General features: G+C 48.9%; 2 protein-coding genes across 6 annotated transcripts; both read left to right on the top strand.

The window, feature by feature from the left end:
- The first annotated feature begins 1253 nt into the window (after positions 1-1253).
- Positions 1254-12441, top strand: sws (patatin like phospholipase domain containing sws). 5 transcript variants are annotated; one of them, XM_033384958.1, is made up of 12 exons: positions 1254-2199; positions 4203-4937; positions 5017-5921; positions 5982-6553; positions 6999-7417; positions 7499-7774; positions 7841-8027; positions 9087-9203; positions 10193-10309; positions 10620-10831; positions 10899-11243; positions 11313-12441. In XM_033384958.1, exons 1-12 carry the CDS (start codon positions 2095-2097, stop codon positions 11805-11807), a joined length of 4485 nt encoding a protein of 1494 aa, XP_033240849.1. In that variant the 5' UTR covers positions 1254-2094; the 3' UTR covers positions 11808-12441. The 5 variants fall into 5 exon arrangements, with proteins under 5 accessions (XP_033240849.1, XP_002133500.2, XP_015041039.1 ...); XM_033384959.1 differs by lacking the exon at positions 1254-2199 and adding an exon at positions 3887-4045; XM_002133464.3 differs by lacking the exon at positions 9087-9203.
- Positions 12442-13599: 1158 nt separating this feature from the next.
- On the top strand, positions 13600-16005 carry LOC6901968 (DM7 family protein GE17491). Its single transcript, XM_002133466.3, has 2 exons — positions 13600-13971; positions 14039-16005. Exons 1-2 carry the CDS (start codon positions 13905-13907, stop codon positions 15520-15522), a joined length of 1551 nt encoding a protein of 516 aa, XP_002133502.3. The 5' UTR covers positions 13600-13904; the 3' UTR covers positions 15523-16005.
- Positions 16006-16419: the final 414 nt, after the last annotated feature.

Raw genomic sequence — 16419 nt, 5'->3', positions numbered from 1 at the left:
GCGCGCTGGCGATTTTCAAAATAATAACAGATGGCGCCCACTGTGAGCGAGCGTTGTGTCACCAGACTGTTATTACAGTGCATGTGCATGAGGCATTCAAATACCTAACAGCCGATGCCAAAGAATATCGAAAGAACTTTCCCTAGGGCGCTATCGATACGAAGCAGTGTTGTATGTGACAAACTATAATAAAATTGAGGTTTGTCAGAGAATATTCAAATTTGAAAATATATTTAAGGGCTGCCCTAAATAAGGATACCCTTAAGTAGCAGTCAGATCCATTTATTCCCATAATAGCTGCTGAATTGATGGGAAAAACAATCAATGAACCTTGACTTAATACGACTTTAGAATTAGAATCAATCAGAATTAGGCAACACAAAAAAGAATGGAACATAATTTTAACATAAATATAGAGGATAAGGTATGATTGAGTTTTATGATCATGGAAAACTCAATAAAGTTCCGGTGAAAATTCTATTCTATCCGTTGAATATTTTAGGAGGAGGACGATGCAAGCATAAGACATGCATGCGGAACTTCATTGAGTGTTCCATGCTCATAAAACTCTAAACTCTTTTAAGAATTCATGCAAGAAACGTATATTAATTTCAAAACAACAATAATACAATTTTATGTCGGCTATATTATTGTTATTTTCAAAATAAAAGTATTTTACCGCCAAACTCGAGTCTCTTATCGCACAAAAATATTGATGTACCCTGTTCATCGATAAATAGAATCAAATATCTAATCTAACGAACAGAAAGGTCGATCTTTCCTGAACTCTGAAAGGGATTTCTCTTGATAATTATATGCCACAATAAAATGCATATTTACATTTTCGGCAGTCCAAAAATATATCACCGAAAAACGTATTATTCACAAAATATATGAATCGATTTTTCGATACATCAATTTATATGTTCAACAGCCCTATCAGATCCAATAAAAAAATTGTTAGAGTGCAGCATTTGGCTTTTTTAGTTATAAACTACTATAAATAGCGACTAGCACCAAAACATCGAGTCTATCGATAGTGCCCTGATGACTTGACACCTCTCTTGCTCTCTCCTGCAACGAAAAAATGAGTCGTAAGTTTGAATGGCCTATAGAATAGGGTATGGGCAACAGTCAAAAACAGCGGCGGCGAATGGCAAGGTTCATACGAACTTCACCTTGCGTGTGAGACAATATACCTTTACACAAAAACGGCTCTTTGCCTCAAGGTACATTAAGCAAAAGGGGTGGTTTGCCTTGCATGCGTTACAATTTCCCGAACGTTTTGCCTGTTGTCCATACCTTCTGTTTCCTCAGAAAATTTGTTGAAAATGTAGTAAATTTGATGTTTAGTTTCTGTGTAGTTGCCATTTGCCATGTAAAAATATAATAAGTGCAAATTGAATTTTTAGTTAAAACTACTAAGTAGTACAGTACATGGTAAAAATTCTCATCTAGTTAAACTCAGTAAATTAAAAAGACTGCCTCCCACCCATAGTCTGGCATAGCGAGTTCTATGGACGTGCGTTTTCCTAAGAATTCATTACGCGAAAGTCCAAGTGCAAACAGAAACAACGTATTTCACCGTATGATTTCGGATTCTCGTAACAAAACGGAATTTCTTATTGGTGTGGGTGTCACAGTGTATAAGTGTGCGTGGTGTGGTGCGTAAAAAAAGCGAGAGGCGCGTGCATTACAATTAATGCACAAACAATAAAAAGTCATCCAAATAGGGAGGGGGGTGGCCGTGGCTGTCTTTGTCGTCGTCGTGGAAGTGGGAAGAGAGCAGCAGCAACAACAACAAAACGCTGAGATTTGTTCCGTTCACCCCCCAAAGCAGCCTCCCCCGCGCCTGACCACTAACTGTTGTTTGTGTGCCAGGGGTGTTTTTGGGGCATTGAATATTTCCGCGTTCACAATAGAAAATCAAGAATACGGTTATACTATGAACAAGTGGAACGACTAAACAGACAACAGCAACAAAAATCGAATAGTTGCGAGCGAGGCCGCGGCCAGAACCAATCGAAGGACTGGGCTGGCCAGGACGCACACACACACTCACACTCACACTCAGCCCTTTTGACACCGACATAAATGGATGTCCTGGAACTGTTGCGTGTGAGTGGTTCAAACATGTACTACAGCACATTCTTAGCGGATGCCTGGTGCTACTACATCTCCAATCAAATAACAATGACGGTAAGTAAGTGCTCGGTCTCTCTCTCAGTATCTCTCTTCTTTGTTTGGCCCCGACTCCAAATGAGTTTGTGTGCGCGAGGCAGATATACATATGGATAAGGATTGGTGCCGAGGGGGTTTGCCCAGGAGGGCGATCCGATCGCGCACGCATAAGTAAACAGCTGCAGCTGGTTCGTGTCTGCGCTTATGATAAGCGTACACAAAGATGGCAAGAGAGCGATAGAAAAGGAGAGCGAGAGAGCTCTCTCTGAAATAACTGTGAGCGTGTGTGGGCGCATTTTGATCTCGCTGCTGTTCCTTCCTGTTGCTTTTATTTCCATCTCTTTTTATCTGTCGCCTGTCCAAGGCACTTCCGCAGTGGACTTACATAAAGCCCAATCCACCACTGGAAATGATAGCCAGAAACCGCAATGATCATGATAATACCAATCTGACCCCGAAGACGACGACGCTCCGCTGATTACGTCTCAATGGTGGTGCTGGTTCTGGTTCTGGTGCGGGTGCGGGTGCGAATGTGTGTATTTCCTAATCAGAAGCACATGTGCTGGAACGGGGGCGCGGCGCGCGGCATCAGCCAAATCAGTTTTCAATAATTTAATTAACCCCTTGGGGCCGAATCAATTTAGCCGCCTCGTGACTCTAAAGCTAGCTATGGGGCGCTGCTAGGTGAAGGGGCACAGTCAGCGAGCGGTGCGGTGGCTCTGGTTGCCAGGCCACCCAATCAATCTAATCCAATGCGATCCCACCCAATGCATGCGACTCTCCATTCAATTTCGGCAATGCAGCCTGCCCCATTATATCTGCATGCGATACAATCCGTTCATTATTCCGTTTGAGTGCCGGCAATCCAGTTTGAACCAAATGCAATCTTATCCCATTCGAGCAGTCCAATCTGATTCCAGTGAAAATTCGGAAATGGCATTCACCCATTCCCATCTGCCATGTCCAACGCGATGCACTCGATTCGACTTCAATTTCAGCATTCAGTAATCCGATCAGATTTCCAATCCAGTTCCTCACCATTCCTTGCAATCAGCCAATATCAAACTTTTGTTTATTCCAATTTGAGCCGACAAGAAACCTGTTAGCGGAATAAGCTTTAAGCCAAAGAAACAAACGAACAACAGCTGCCAGCAGTTGCGGTTCCCATTACCGTTTAATCAGACATGCTCCTGGTATATCATATTAATAATTCACATGCTAGTTCGTATCGAATGCATAGGCGTAAAAACTAAAAAATGCGGAAACGGTAGACAGTAAAAAAAGAGTGCAAAGCAAAGCGCAACCAAAACAAGTGTCGGCAGGCAGCGACGCTCGGCGACGTTCAATGTCAAAAGCGACAAGAACAACAACAACAGACAACAGACAGACAGCAACCACCACTGCGGCGGCACACGAATGAAAAGAGCAAGAAAAATAAGAGCTTGGAAAAGGCAACGCTCCCTCTCTCTCTCTCTCTCTCTCTCTCTCTCTCGGTTTCTGTTGTGCCCTCTTATTGCCTATTGCCAAGGGGCTAGTGAAACAAAGTTGGAGATTGCACTCTGGGAATGCATCACCGTATATTTATAGACCCCTTGGGCACCTAAATATCGCAAAATCGTATAAATCTGACTCGGAACTAGTTCATAGACTCGACGCGGATTTCTTTGAAAAACTCGCCTCGCCGCAAAGTTGTAATCGGGGAAGTTTACGAAACCGAAACGTATATTCTCCTCTACTACATCGAGAATCGAAACAAAAAACAGAGAGCCACGGCAGTGCAAAGTAAATAAGGAAGAAATACTGCTTTGGAGTGAAATTAATAGAAATGGATTTTCGCAGTATTAGGTTTTCGGATCTCGAATGGGTAAACACATCTGCCATCTATATACATATGTATTCCCAGTGCCGATTAAACAGCAGCCAGTCATTCAGTCAAGTGTCGTCGTCCTACTCCACACGAAGAATATTATGCTGATGGATTCCATGCCCCTTTTGATTGCAGTCTCTTCTTTTCCTTGCAGATGTACCTGTACTGCGCCCTTGGCGTGCTCAGCATGCTGTTCATCGGCTGGTTCGTGTACTTCAAGCGCCTGGCACGACTACGGCTGCGCCACGAGATCGCCCGGTCGCTGAGCGCGGTGACCATGGCCTCGGGCGGGGATCTGCGCGGCCCGCGCTTTCGCAAGCGCGACAAGATGCTCTTCTACGGTAGACGCATGCTGCGCAAGATGAAGAACGTCAGCGGGCAGATGTACAGCAGCGGCAAGGGCTACAAGCGGCGGGCGGTGATTCGGTTCGCCCGCCGCATCCTTCAGCTGCGTCGCGAAAACATGCCGCTGGAGGTGCGCACCGTTGAGCCGCCGGCGGAGTACCTGGAGGAGACCATGGAGGGCAGCGATCGAGTGCCCCCCGACGCCCTCTACATGCTGCAGAGCATCCGCATCTTTGGGCACTTCGAGAAGCCCATCTTCCTGCGGTTGTGCAAGCACACCCAGCTGCTGGAGCTGATGGGCGGCGACTATCTGTTCAAGATCACCGACCCGGACGACAGTGTCTACATCGTGCAATCGGGCATGATCAATGTCTACATCTCGAATGCGGACGGCAGCACGCTCTCCCTGAAGACGGTGCGCAAGGGCGAGTCGGTGACCTCGCTGCTCAGCTTCATCGATGTGCTGTCCGGCAATCCCAGCTACTACAAGACGGTGACGGCCAAGGCCATAGAAAAATCGGTGGTCATTCGACTGCCCATGGCGGTAGGACAGCAACCACATGCCCTAATACTCGTACCATGCCCCACGATACTACATCCCTCGTATCCCTCCCCTTTTGCAGGCCTTCCAGGAGGTGTTCAAGGACAGTCCGGATGTGATGATCCGTGTTATTCAGGTGATAATGATACGACTGCAGCGCGTTCTGTTTACGGCACTGCGCAACTACCTCGGCCTCAATGCGGAGCTCGTTCAGAATCACATGCGTTTCAAGGGCAGCAGTCAGGGGGCCGGGCCTTCCGTCTATTGCTCGCAGACAACGCGACAGGCCACTGGCTCAGCATCGGCTACGGCATCGGCAGCGGCAGCCAGCGGTACAGCCGGTTCAACACACACGGCGGTACCAAGGCCAGCCAGCTCCCTGTCGCGTTACTCACAGGACGAGCAGCACACGCTGTCCGATCCGAATCCTGGCATTCCGAATCTAGAGCTGAGCGGGGACAGTGTGAACACACTATTCGGCGAGGTGAATGGCGGCGCTAGGCTCAATAGCTATCCACCGTTGTACCACCAGCGCGAATCCGACGGTAATCTGTCCACTCGTCGCGGCTCCATAACGCAACAGGAGCAGCCCGAGGTCGGGCCAGTGCCGTCGATAGACATGCGACTGGTCAAGTCTTCGGCGGTGGACAGTCTACGCAAGGAGCTGGGTCTGCCCGAACAGGATGCCCACATCATTGATCCGTTCGTGGAGGTGCGCGAAATGGAGCCGAATGTGACCCTCATCACCGAGGGCAATGCGGACGATGTGTGCGTGTGGTTTGTGATGACCGGTACACTGGCCGTGTACCAGGGCAATGCGGATGCTACGCGCATCAAGCAGGATAAAACGGACTTGCTCATCCACTATGTACACCCCGGAGAGATAGTCGGTGGCCTGGCCATGCTTACGGGGGAGGCCAGCGCGTACACCATTCGCTCGCGGAATCACAGTCGCGTGGCATTCATCAGGCGTGCAGCTATATACCAGTAACATTATCCTCGACTTTCTCTCCTCTTTCCGCCTTGTTCACATCCAACTTCTTGCAGGATCATGCGCCAGCGACCGCGCATTGTGCTGGACCTTGGCAATGGGGTAGTGCGGCGACTGTCGCCGCTGGTACGCCAATGCGACTACGCCCTGGACTGGATATTCCTGGAGTCCGGCCGGGCCCTGTACCGGCAGGACGAGAGCAGCGACAGCACCTATATCGTGCTCAGCGGCCGCATGCGCTCTGTGATCACACATCCCGGTGGCAAGAAGGAGATCGTTGGCGAGTACGGCAAGGGCGATCTCGTGGGCATCGTTGAGATGATCACGGAGACGTCACGCACAACCACAGTGATGGCGGTGCGCGACTCGGAGTTGGCCAAGCTCCCGGAGGGTCTCTTCAATGCCATCAAGCTGCGCTACCCGATTGTGGTGACCAAGCTGATCAGTTTCCTTAGCCATCGCTTTCTCGGCTCGATGCAGACGCGCACGACCACTGGAGCGCCCGGGGCACCCGTCGAGGCCAATCCCGTCACGCACAAATACTCCACGGTGGCCCTGGTGCCCATCACAGACGATGTGCCCCTGACGCCCTTCACCTACGAGCTCTACCACTCGCTGTGTGCCATCGGTGGGTAAACATGTTTCACTTCTCCCCGGCCCTTTTTCTAGGTTGTAGGCCTCGTACTTAGAATTTGCAATATCCCACAAAATCGTGTTCAAAAATTCAAATTTCGAATTATATATGTAGAAATATCGTAATAACAGAAGAATTAAGAACATAAAGGGGGGTGGGGCGGATCTCTGACAGCATTTGGACAATTTTAATGATTAATAGCTTATTTTAAACTCTATAAAATAATAGAAAAAAGTTCAAGAAAATATACAAGTGGTATATCTTTAGGTATATCTTGCAATTCGTTTTTGTTTTTGTGGATATCCGTTTTTGAATTGTTAAAAAATATTTCGGAGTGTATATTGCAAAATCCAAGTGGGAGGAAGATCTGCAACCTAGAACATTCGAAAGTTTTCATTTTCATAATCTCTCTCTTTTCTCTTCTACTCTCGTCGGTCAGGTCCTGTCCTGCGCCTGACCTCGGACTTGGCGCGCAAACAGCTGGGAATGAACATATTCGACGCATCGAACGAGTACAGGCTGACCTCGTGGCTGGCCCAGCAGGAGGACCGCAACATTATAACCCTCTATCAGTGCGACAATGCGCTGAGTCCCTGGACCCAGCGTTGTATGCGTCAGGCGGACGTCGTCCTCATTGTGGGCCTGGGCGACCACTCGCATTTGGTGGGGAAGTTTGAGCGCGAGATCGATCGTCTGGCATTGCGCACCCAGAAGGAACTGGTCCTACTCTACCCGGAGACGGCGTCCTCAAAGCCGGCCAACACGCTCAGCTGGCTGAACGCTCGTCCTTGGGTGACCAAGCACCACCATGTGCTGTGTGTGAAGCGCATCTTCACGCGCAAAAGCCAATACCGCATTGTAAGTGGAAGTGGAAGTGGAAGCACCATATAGCTATGGTGTCACGTATTGTCTGACCCGTGCTACCTCTGCTGCTTCCAGAATGATCTCTACAGTCGTGTGCTGCTATCCGAGCCGAATATGCATTCCGATTTCTCGCGCCTGGCCCGCTGGCTGACGGGCAACTCGATTGGTCTGGTGTTGGGCGGTGGTGGGGCACGTGGCGCGGCCCATATTGGTATGCTTAAGGCCATCCAGGAGGCGGGCATACCCATCGACATGGTCGGGGGCGTCAGCATTGGTGCGTTGATGGGGGCCCTCTGGTGCTCGGAGCGGAACATTACCACGGTCACCCAGAAGGCGCGCGAGTGGTCGAAGGTATGTACATTGGTGTTCCCCTCACAGGACTGAATCTATGTAGAGACTTCGCATTAAATATTGCAGAAAATGACCAAATGGTTCCTACAACTCTTGGATCTAACCTATCCCATCACATCGATGTTCTCTGGACGGGAGTTCAACAAGACCATACATGAAACCTTCGGGGATGTGAATATCGAGGATCTGTGGATACCATACTTCACCCTGACGACGGATATCACCGCCAGCTGCCATCGCATCCACACCAACGGTGAGTGCGGCAGGGTAGGAACGGGGAGGGGGCCGTGCACGAGACAGTGCATGCACTCTGTCTCTCTGCCCTCGCTCTCTATCTATCCTCTCCCTCTTTGTTGGTAGTCCTACTTGTACTTCTCCTTCTTCTCCTTGAACTGCTATTAAATGCATGTTTTTTTCGGTATTCATTTTGCTTATGCATTTTGTGTTCTGGCGATCTATCCGTATCCGTATCTGTTATAGTTTCCCCTCCCTATATCCTTTGTAGTTTAGCTTTTGAGCCAGGGCATACGAACATAAGGTAAGGTGGCTCCAGTAGCCAGTAGCTGCTGAGAGATACACCACCTTGCAAAGTTTCATCATGTACCGTATGTTCGTATACCTTTGCGTAGAACTGAGAGTGCCAGAAGCACACACCTACACTCTACACTCTACACCCACACCCACACACCCACAAACACACACACGTACTCATTAATGGCCCCCGCAAATAAGAGGCTTTCCCCTCCATCCACCAGCTGCCACCTGTTTGCCATTCTGCGTCGTGTAGAGGGGGGTACATGCATACATACATACAGGGATGCACTCAGCCGATGCGATCGATTTCATCATTGTTTTTAAGTTGTTGTCGTTGTTGTTGCTGTTGCTGTTGCTGTTACTGTTACTGTTACAACTTGCTGATACTTTGTTGTTCGCCATTTTGTGTGCTAGGGTGACAGTTGCTAAAGCTAAGTTCGACGAACATTTGTAGCTTCTATTGCTAGTCTGCGTCTGCTGCTCCTTCCTGCCAGTTCCACGCTCCACTTCCGCTCTAAAATAGCGTTCCATCTTTTCATTGCCATCCAAACACATCTCAAGACTAAAACAAAAAGCAAAACGATCGCTCAATGCAGTTTCTCTATCTATCTCTCTCTCTCTCTCTCTATTTTTGTTCTCTTTCCACACACTCAAACATACACTCGACACACACTCAACTCATACTAAATTTCATTGCTGGCATGCCGTTAATCAACAACGAACAACCAAAAATACTGCCTTGCCACCTCCAACCAACCAATCGATCAATCAAACGCAGGATCTCTGTGGCGCTATGTACGCTCCTCCATGTCGCTTAGCGGCTACATGCCGCCCCTCTGCGACCCAAAAGATGGGCACCTTCTACTGGATGGCGGCTATGTAAATAACTTGCCAGGTAAATAGCAATTAGTATGCAATTATCTCTTAAGCCAACAAAAAACCTAAACTAAATAATTGTAAATACAAAACGAATCGTTAATATATTTATTAAATCTCAATCTCAATTTAGAGCGTGCGCAGAGTGTTGGATATACATATGTACTCTTCTTCCCTTCTTCCCTACCAAAGCTTTGTCCTTGTCCATGTCCCTGTCCCTGTCCCACCCACAGCAGCAATCACCTTTCCGCAATCCGATCTCTGATATATGTACACATGTATGTATGTATGATACATGTTCCTAGCCTAGCTGATGCTGTTCTAGTTGTTCTAGTAGGTTTAATTTTTTTTCTTATGTTTGTTGCATTGTTTTTGGCGTTTTATCAACAGAATTAGTTGTACTGGCAGCCCTGTTTTTGATTGTCCCATCGCCTGCGACTGTGGATGGTGGCGCGGTCCGCTTAGTATAACGGCGAATGCGCACCACCACTGTCTGTCCCTGTCACTCTCATAACACAACATGCGATTAACACAAACACACCTACACAGATGCAGAGCTGAGTTCGCACAAAAGTTCTTTCTATTTTCTATGTTCCTTCTCCCTTCTCCTTTCTCCTTTTTCCGTTGATTATGTACAAAATTTAATTTTGATTTGTGGTATGCCTATCCTATGCCTAAGCAATATTAGTTTCAATTAATTCTTGGCGACTTTTTGGGTATATGTGCATTTTTGTGTATGAAATTTCATTTGTAGTTAGCACAAAGAGTGAATTTTGTGAAAAACTCTCCAACAACGGCAATTAAATCCTGTCTATCTATTTCTCTCTCTCTCTTTTAACACCTACACACACCGAAAATTCACACAAATGTCACCACCTACGTCCGTGTCCACCACACAACATCCACGCAATCCCGCCTACCACTGTATTGTGTCTGTGTGTGTGTGTGTCTGGTGTGTCTGGTGTGTCTGGTGTGCCCGCCCGTTCATTCATTGTCCGGCTGCGGCAGGTCACCTGTGGCGCTATTGCCGCGCCAGTATGTCCATCGCTGGTGTCTTTCCGCCCTTCTGTGATTACCGCGACGGCCATCTTCTACTCGATGGCTGCTACACGAATAATGTGCCAGGTAAACCAGCATATCCATCCATATACTTATGTACATGCTGTCCAACACTCTGCGCCGCGACAGTGCCTTTCTTGCGCCCGCCCGCTCCATTGATTGAGATCTTGCAGATGAGTCGCCTGCCAGTCCGAGCATCTTGGGGGAGTGACTGAGAGTCCCACCGCTCAAGATGCTGGAATGCCAATGGCTACCATGTACCGCTAGCGGATCATTATAACGACTAACCAATACGTTTCCATTCCACATACACACGCAAACACGGACACACACACACACAACGTACTCGAATTATTTCTATTGGCCGCCACTGTAGCTGATGTGATGCACAATCTGGGCGCCGCTCACATAATCGCCATCGATGTGGGCTCGCAGGACGATACGGATCTGACCAACTACGGGGACGACCTAAGCGGCTGGTGGCTGCTCTACAAGAAGTGGAATCCGTTCACCGCACCCGTGAAGGTGCCCGATCTGCCGGACATTCAGTCGCGGCTCGCCTACGTCTCCTGCGTTCGACAGCTGGAGGTGGGCTTTCGCATAATAGGTTCTCTCATAAGCACTCTATTTATGTGTTTGCTTTCTGTCTTTCCAGGAGGTAAAGAACTCTGATTACTGCGAATACATTCGACCGCCCATCGACAAGTACAAGACCCTGGCGTTTGGCAGCTTCGACGAGATCCGCGACGTGGGCTATGTGTTCGGCAAGAACTACTTTGAGGGCATGGCCAAGGCGGGTCGGTTGGGCAGGTTCAATCAGTGGTTCAGCAAGGAGCCGCCCAAGCGGGGCAACCACGCCTCGCTCAACGAGTACACATTCATCGATTTGGCGCAGATCGTGTGCCGGCTGCCGGAGACCTATGGCTTGAACCCGTCGGATCTCTTCAGCGAGGATGAAGACTGCGATGGCTACATATCGGAACCAACGACACTGAACACGGTAGGTCGCTGCTTAGCAAGTTTTCTATTGTGAAAATGCACATAAATCTATGGACCCCTTCTGATGTAGGATGTCCGGCGCTATCAGGTACCTCGTGGCGGCAACTCGTTGTCGTTGTCTGAGACCGAAATGGACATGGACTCGGACGTGGAGATGGATTTGAAAATGGAGCGCAAAATGGACAAGGCTACACAGTCCACACCGCCACTACAGAGCAAAGCACAGATTCTACGGCGAAAGCATTCGAAGGAGGAGGCTAGACACGAATGGGAAATCAAGCGGGAGCAGAAACAGGAGTTGGCGCGCGAGCAGGAACTGGAGCGAGAAAGGGAACTCAGTCAGAAGGGTACCACTGCGGGGGCCACTGGCTATACCCCAAACGCAGTCATCGCCACACAAACCTCGCTGATATTCATGGATGAAGAGGACGAGATGGACAAGAAAAAGACTAAAGACAATGACAGGGATGAGGTTAGGGGTAGTGCAGAGGATAAGGGAAAAGAAAAGGAGGAGGACAAAGAGAACAGAAGCAACACGAATAACGAAACCAAAAACTATCTATAGACAACTAATCAAGGCCATGTCCAATCAGCAATCAGCAATCGCCTTCACAAGCTGGAAACCACCCAATCAATCTCCAACGAAACAAACCAACAAAACAAATCGCTTAGACAAGGAATTCGTTAACCTCTAGGTTTTATAGCAACCAAGACTTAGGCTTAGCTTAGCGTACGTACCTCCCCCCTTTCCCCTCCTTCCTCTCCGTTCCGCATAACCGCATAAAACATAACCGTGTCCTATACCTACTCCATCCCACGCCTTCCCGTCCGTTCCATCCACTCCCTAATCCAAGCCATTTCAATGGAGGCGGCACAACAGGTCCACAATCTTTGTATATACATATAGATATATATATAGCAATATTTTAAACTGAGGCAAGAGCCCGATTGTTACCCAATGCGCGAAGTCACGTATGAAGCTGAAGCTGAAGCTGAAGCAGGTCCCGATCCGGAGCCCGAGTCCGAGTCGGAGTCGGCTCCGGATCCCTGTCAATTCAAGATATTTTCACGATAGAGCCGCGCACTCACACTTATTGTCTCTTATTATTTTTCTATAAAAACGTTTACTTGATAATAGGCTGTTTGTGAAATGCAAGCAAATAAATAAAACAAAAGTACAATGCCAATGCCATCAACAAGTCGTCGTCTGTTATTTGGGTTTGTATTGCGGCGACGCCGTTGCTGCCGCCGATGTGGCAGGCAGAGCCTCATCTTTCAAAGAAAAACAAACGCATAGGGGGCCTGAGTGGCTCTGCCTGTTCCTCTGCCTGTGCCTAGCTCAGTTGCCGGCTATATTGCCTCAGAGCTGGAGCTGGAGCTGGCACCGCTAACAGTTAAAAATAGAGAGAGAGCGCCCAGAAGAGGTAAGGCAGTACGATCTGAATTTATTTGTGGTCTAAAGAAAATGCGCAACAAGTGATAGGGATGCACCTCACAAGAGTATTTCGTCCATCAGCTCCGCCGTAAACGCGCATCCAAAGCAAGGTGGTTAGACACGTGCACCGCACAGAGGGACTGTGGCTCTGACTCTAGCTCTGGCCGGGCCTGGGACTGGGACTGGGCCTGGACTTTGGCGCACTGAAAGGGGTGACAAGTGCGCGACAGGAAATATACGAAGTCATTCGGGGATGGAGGCTCGGCCTTCGCGCTCCTGCGTGATGCTGCCTGTTGGTTCTGTCGCTGTCGCTGTCGCTGTCCCTCTGACTGTGTTTATGGCTGTTGCTGTTGCTGTTGCAGGTGCTCGCTCGGGTAATGGCAGTGCGTCGTCGGCATCGGCAGAGGGTGCATGGGCAACTGGTGGCCCTCGACAAATACATAGTTCCAGGGCGGCAGCTCTGCTGGGTTCCGAAGCGTGCTATGCTTGAGCTTTCGTAGGCGTGCACGTTTCGGGACGGATGATGGCTGTGGGTGCTGGCGCTGAGGTGCAGGCGCGCCCATCCTCCCACCTGCATCGGCAACACCGAATGACGTCAAACAGGGCCAGCCGTCGGGTTGGCAGTGTCTGTTCTTGTCATTGCACAGCAGTTTCCCGGAGCGCTTGCCCGTCAGATGCTGCAGCCATTTTCGGATCCGCTGCCTCTCGACGAGGTTGCGCTGGCAAGCCTCCTGCAGGCGCCCCATTGTGCTGGGATTCACACTAAAAAAAATTGTGTTTATATATACATACATACATACATACATATGATATGTATGTATTTACACCGCTCGAATTTACAAAAGTTGCCAAAGTAGCCAAAGTTGCCAAAGTCGTCGACATTTTCCCCATTTTGCCGGCACGGAAATCTATCGTTATCGATATAGTTATCATTCCGATATAACATAACGTTTCATCAAACTGACAGTTCCAGATCTTCCTGACATTTCAAATTCCCCCGGAAGTGCGAAGTCTAATTGTGTCATTTGAAGTCGACAAACGAGGCGAGCGAGTGTCGAGCGGAGTCGAACAAAAAATCCGAGAAATATTCAACCATCTCTTCTCGGTTCCCAAAATAACGCGAGTGCAAGGGGAGCCGAAGTTTTTTTTGATCGAATCGGCGTCATTTTTTTAGTTGATTGCCCCCGGTGCGCTTTCTGTGAAACTTTAATCGCCGAAATCGCCGAAATGCCGAAAAAAAACGTAAGGCTTGGCAAGAAAATGGCCGGCTTTCAGGCTTTCGCGGAGCAAACAGGTAATCCCCTCTCCCATATCGCAAAAACGCACAAATAATAATAATCTGAATAAAAACACGCGTTCAGGTCTTGATCTGGACCCGGAACTGGACATCCTAATCCCCGGATCGACCAACGAGAGAAACTCGCTGATCTGCTGCCAGCACATGCACAGTTTGATGCATTCAATGAACTCGCTCTCAAACGCAAAGCTGCGATATGTTCCGAATCTGCGGAACTTGGTGGTGCCGAAGAGCACAGAGCGTACGGTGCTGATCCAGCTGTCCGTGAAGCATTATCCGCACGATCCGGACGCCGCCAAATTGCTGAAGGAGGAGAAGACTTGCCTGTGCTTCGAGCTGCCGGTCGAACGCTTTCCGGTGCACACGCCCATCAGCAGGATGATCTTCCTGTCGTCGAAGCTACTGCCGCCGGGCATCGATGCTGGCGGTGTTTTCGGACCCGGGGTGCTGCCACGCAAGTTTTACCCCATCGGGATGCTGCCGTCGCAGCACAAGGGACCGACACCGGCACTGTTCGTCGGCCGCCGCGTCCTTAAGGAGATCCTAAAGGGCCTGGCGACTGACCTCATATGTCCGCTCTCCACCACCGTGGGCAAGTCGTCGGCTGACACCCAACAGCGCCTATCGCGCTGCAGAGTGGCGATGGGCTTTGTGGGGGCCGATCCCAACACAATGGCTATGATGAAGAAATACATCGACAATCCCGTTCCGACTCAGTACAACATCTACGTGCCGGACCTGACCGACATGAAAGTGGTAATGGCCAATGCCACTGACGCTAAGATGCCATACGCCATGACGGTGATCTCGACGGTGGTTCAGCCACATGTCCCGAACGTATCCCTGGACACCATGAACGCTCCAGGGCCTAAATTCAAGCTGCCCGCGGAGCTCTTTCCGCCGGAAATCATCGGCAGAAAGCCTGTGTTTATACCCACCCGCTATCTGCCAAAGAACTTCGATGCCGGCTGTGTCTTTGCGCCCGGCTCACTGCCATACTCTTGGTTCCAGGGACTCCTGCTGCCCGATACGGCACCAGTTCAGCACAGCACCGCGATGTCGCCGCCCCTGTTCTTCGGGCGCTGGAAGGCCAAGCTGAAGAAGCTCAACGGCAGTGCTAAGGTGCCACCTGGTAAGCCGGTGCCTTCGGTCTCCAATCCACCGGTCTCACGTCCTCTGAGAAGCGTCAACCCCGAGAAAGAGCTAATGGATCTAATCTTCGGCTTGTATGGCAACGAGAAGGAAATCTCAGTGGGTGCCAGGACGATCCGCCGCTTGGCACTAGATCTGTTGACCAAAAAAAAGGTGCCAGCTGGTATCAACGTGGAGGCGGCCGTCGAACAATACCGCTCCATTATGCGCAGGCGTGCGGCCAAGCGCGATAACCCGGCGACTCCACCTTCACCTCCACCTCCACCTCCAACTCAGCCTCAGCCTCAGCCGCAGGGCGCCCAAGTTGGCCCAGCCGACATCCAGCTGCTGAAGAAGATGTCAAAGCGTAAGAAGTCGTCCCGTGGAAACTGCACCCATTGTGCAGTGCCCCAGTAATTCTACACATCTGGAGACATTGAAACACGGATATCCTTCATTTATAGTTTTTTGTTTATTATTTTTTTTCTAAATTTTCTGCGTTTTGTTTGAATTGATTCCATGATTTTCGGTTTGTTTTGCTAATCAAAATGGATACATATTTCGTGTTGCGTGCTGCTTGCGTGCTATGTGCCATCGAATCCTGCGGGTTATCCGCCAAGATTATAGGCCCAAACCGAACCGAAAAGTCTAGATTTACGTAACTACTAAAAAAAAAAAGAAAAAACTTTGTGATTTATATTATATATAGTATACATATATATGTATATAATATGTATTATGTGTGTACACAAATATGCATCTATGCATCACTCCGGCTCCGCCCCTTGTCACATTTACAAAATGATCCTTCGCTTAGTTGTATTTACAATGCGCAACAGACCCGGGAGTACAAATTTTTCGGAGTGGAGAGAACAATAAAAAAGAATAACACTGAATCAACCATTGAGTGGGTATTGGGGATTGAGAGAGCATGGTATGGTATGACTGCCTCCGAAGTTCTGTTGGATTATTGGCACCGATGGAACGAGGCAGCAGAGTCCAGAGCAAGTAAGTAAATACATATATTCAAAGTAGATTCAATTGGTTTGCCAATAACTTCAAGGAATAGGAATAGCAGATTCGGCTGCTGCTGCTGCTTCGTTTGGCCCAGTGCTTAACGAGATGAAAAATAAATGGATGGAGAGCTTGCGGATCGATGCGATCGATTGCGATCTTGCCCTGCCCACTGTCCCGTGCACTCCTGTCCCTTTACAATATTTAATTACAATAATAGATTTATAGTACAGTTTGTATATTAAAAAATATCAATTTGCCATAGCAGCGCGTTATAATAACTATTAAACAATATCAATT

The sequence above is a fragment of the Drosophila pseudoobscura genome, chromosome X, assembly GCF_009870125.1.
Source record: "Drosophila pseudoobscura strain MV-25-SWS-2005 chromosome X, UCI_Dpse_MV25, whole genome shotgun sequence".
Classification (NCBI taxonomy): domain Eukaryota; kingdom Metazoa; phylum Arthropoda; class Insecta; order Diptera; family Drosophilidae; genus Drosophila; species Drosophila pseudoobscura.
This window is presented reverse-complemented; position numbering and strand designations above follow the sequence as displayed.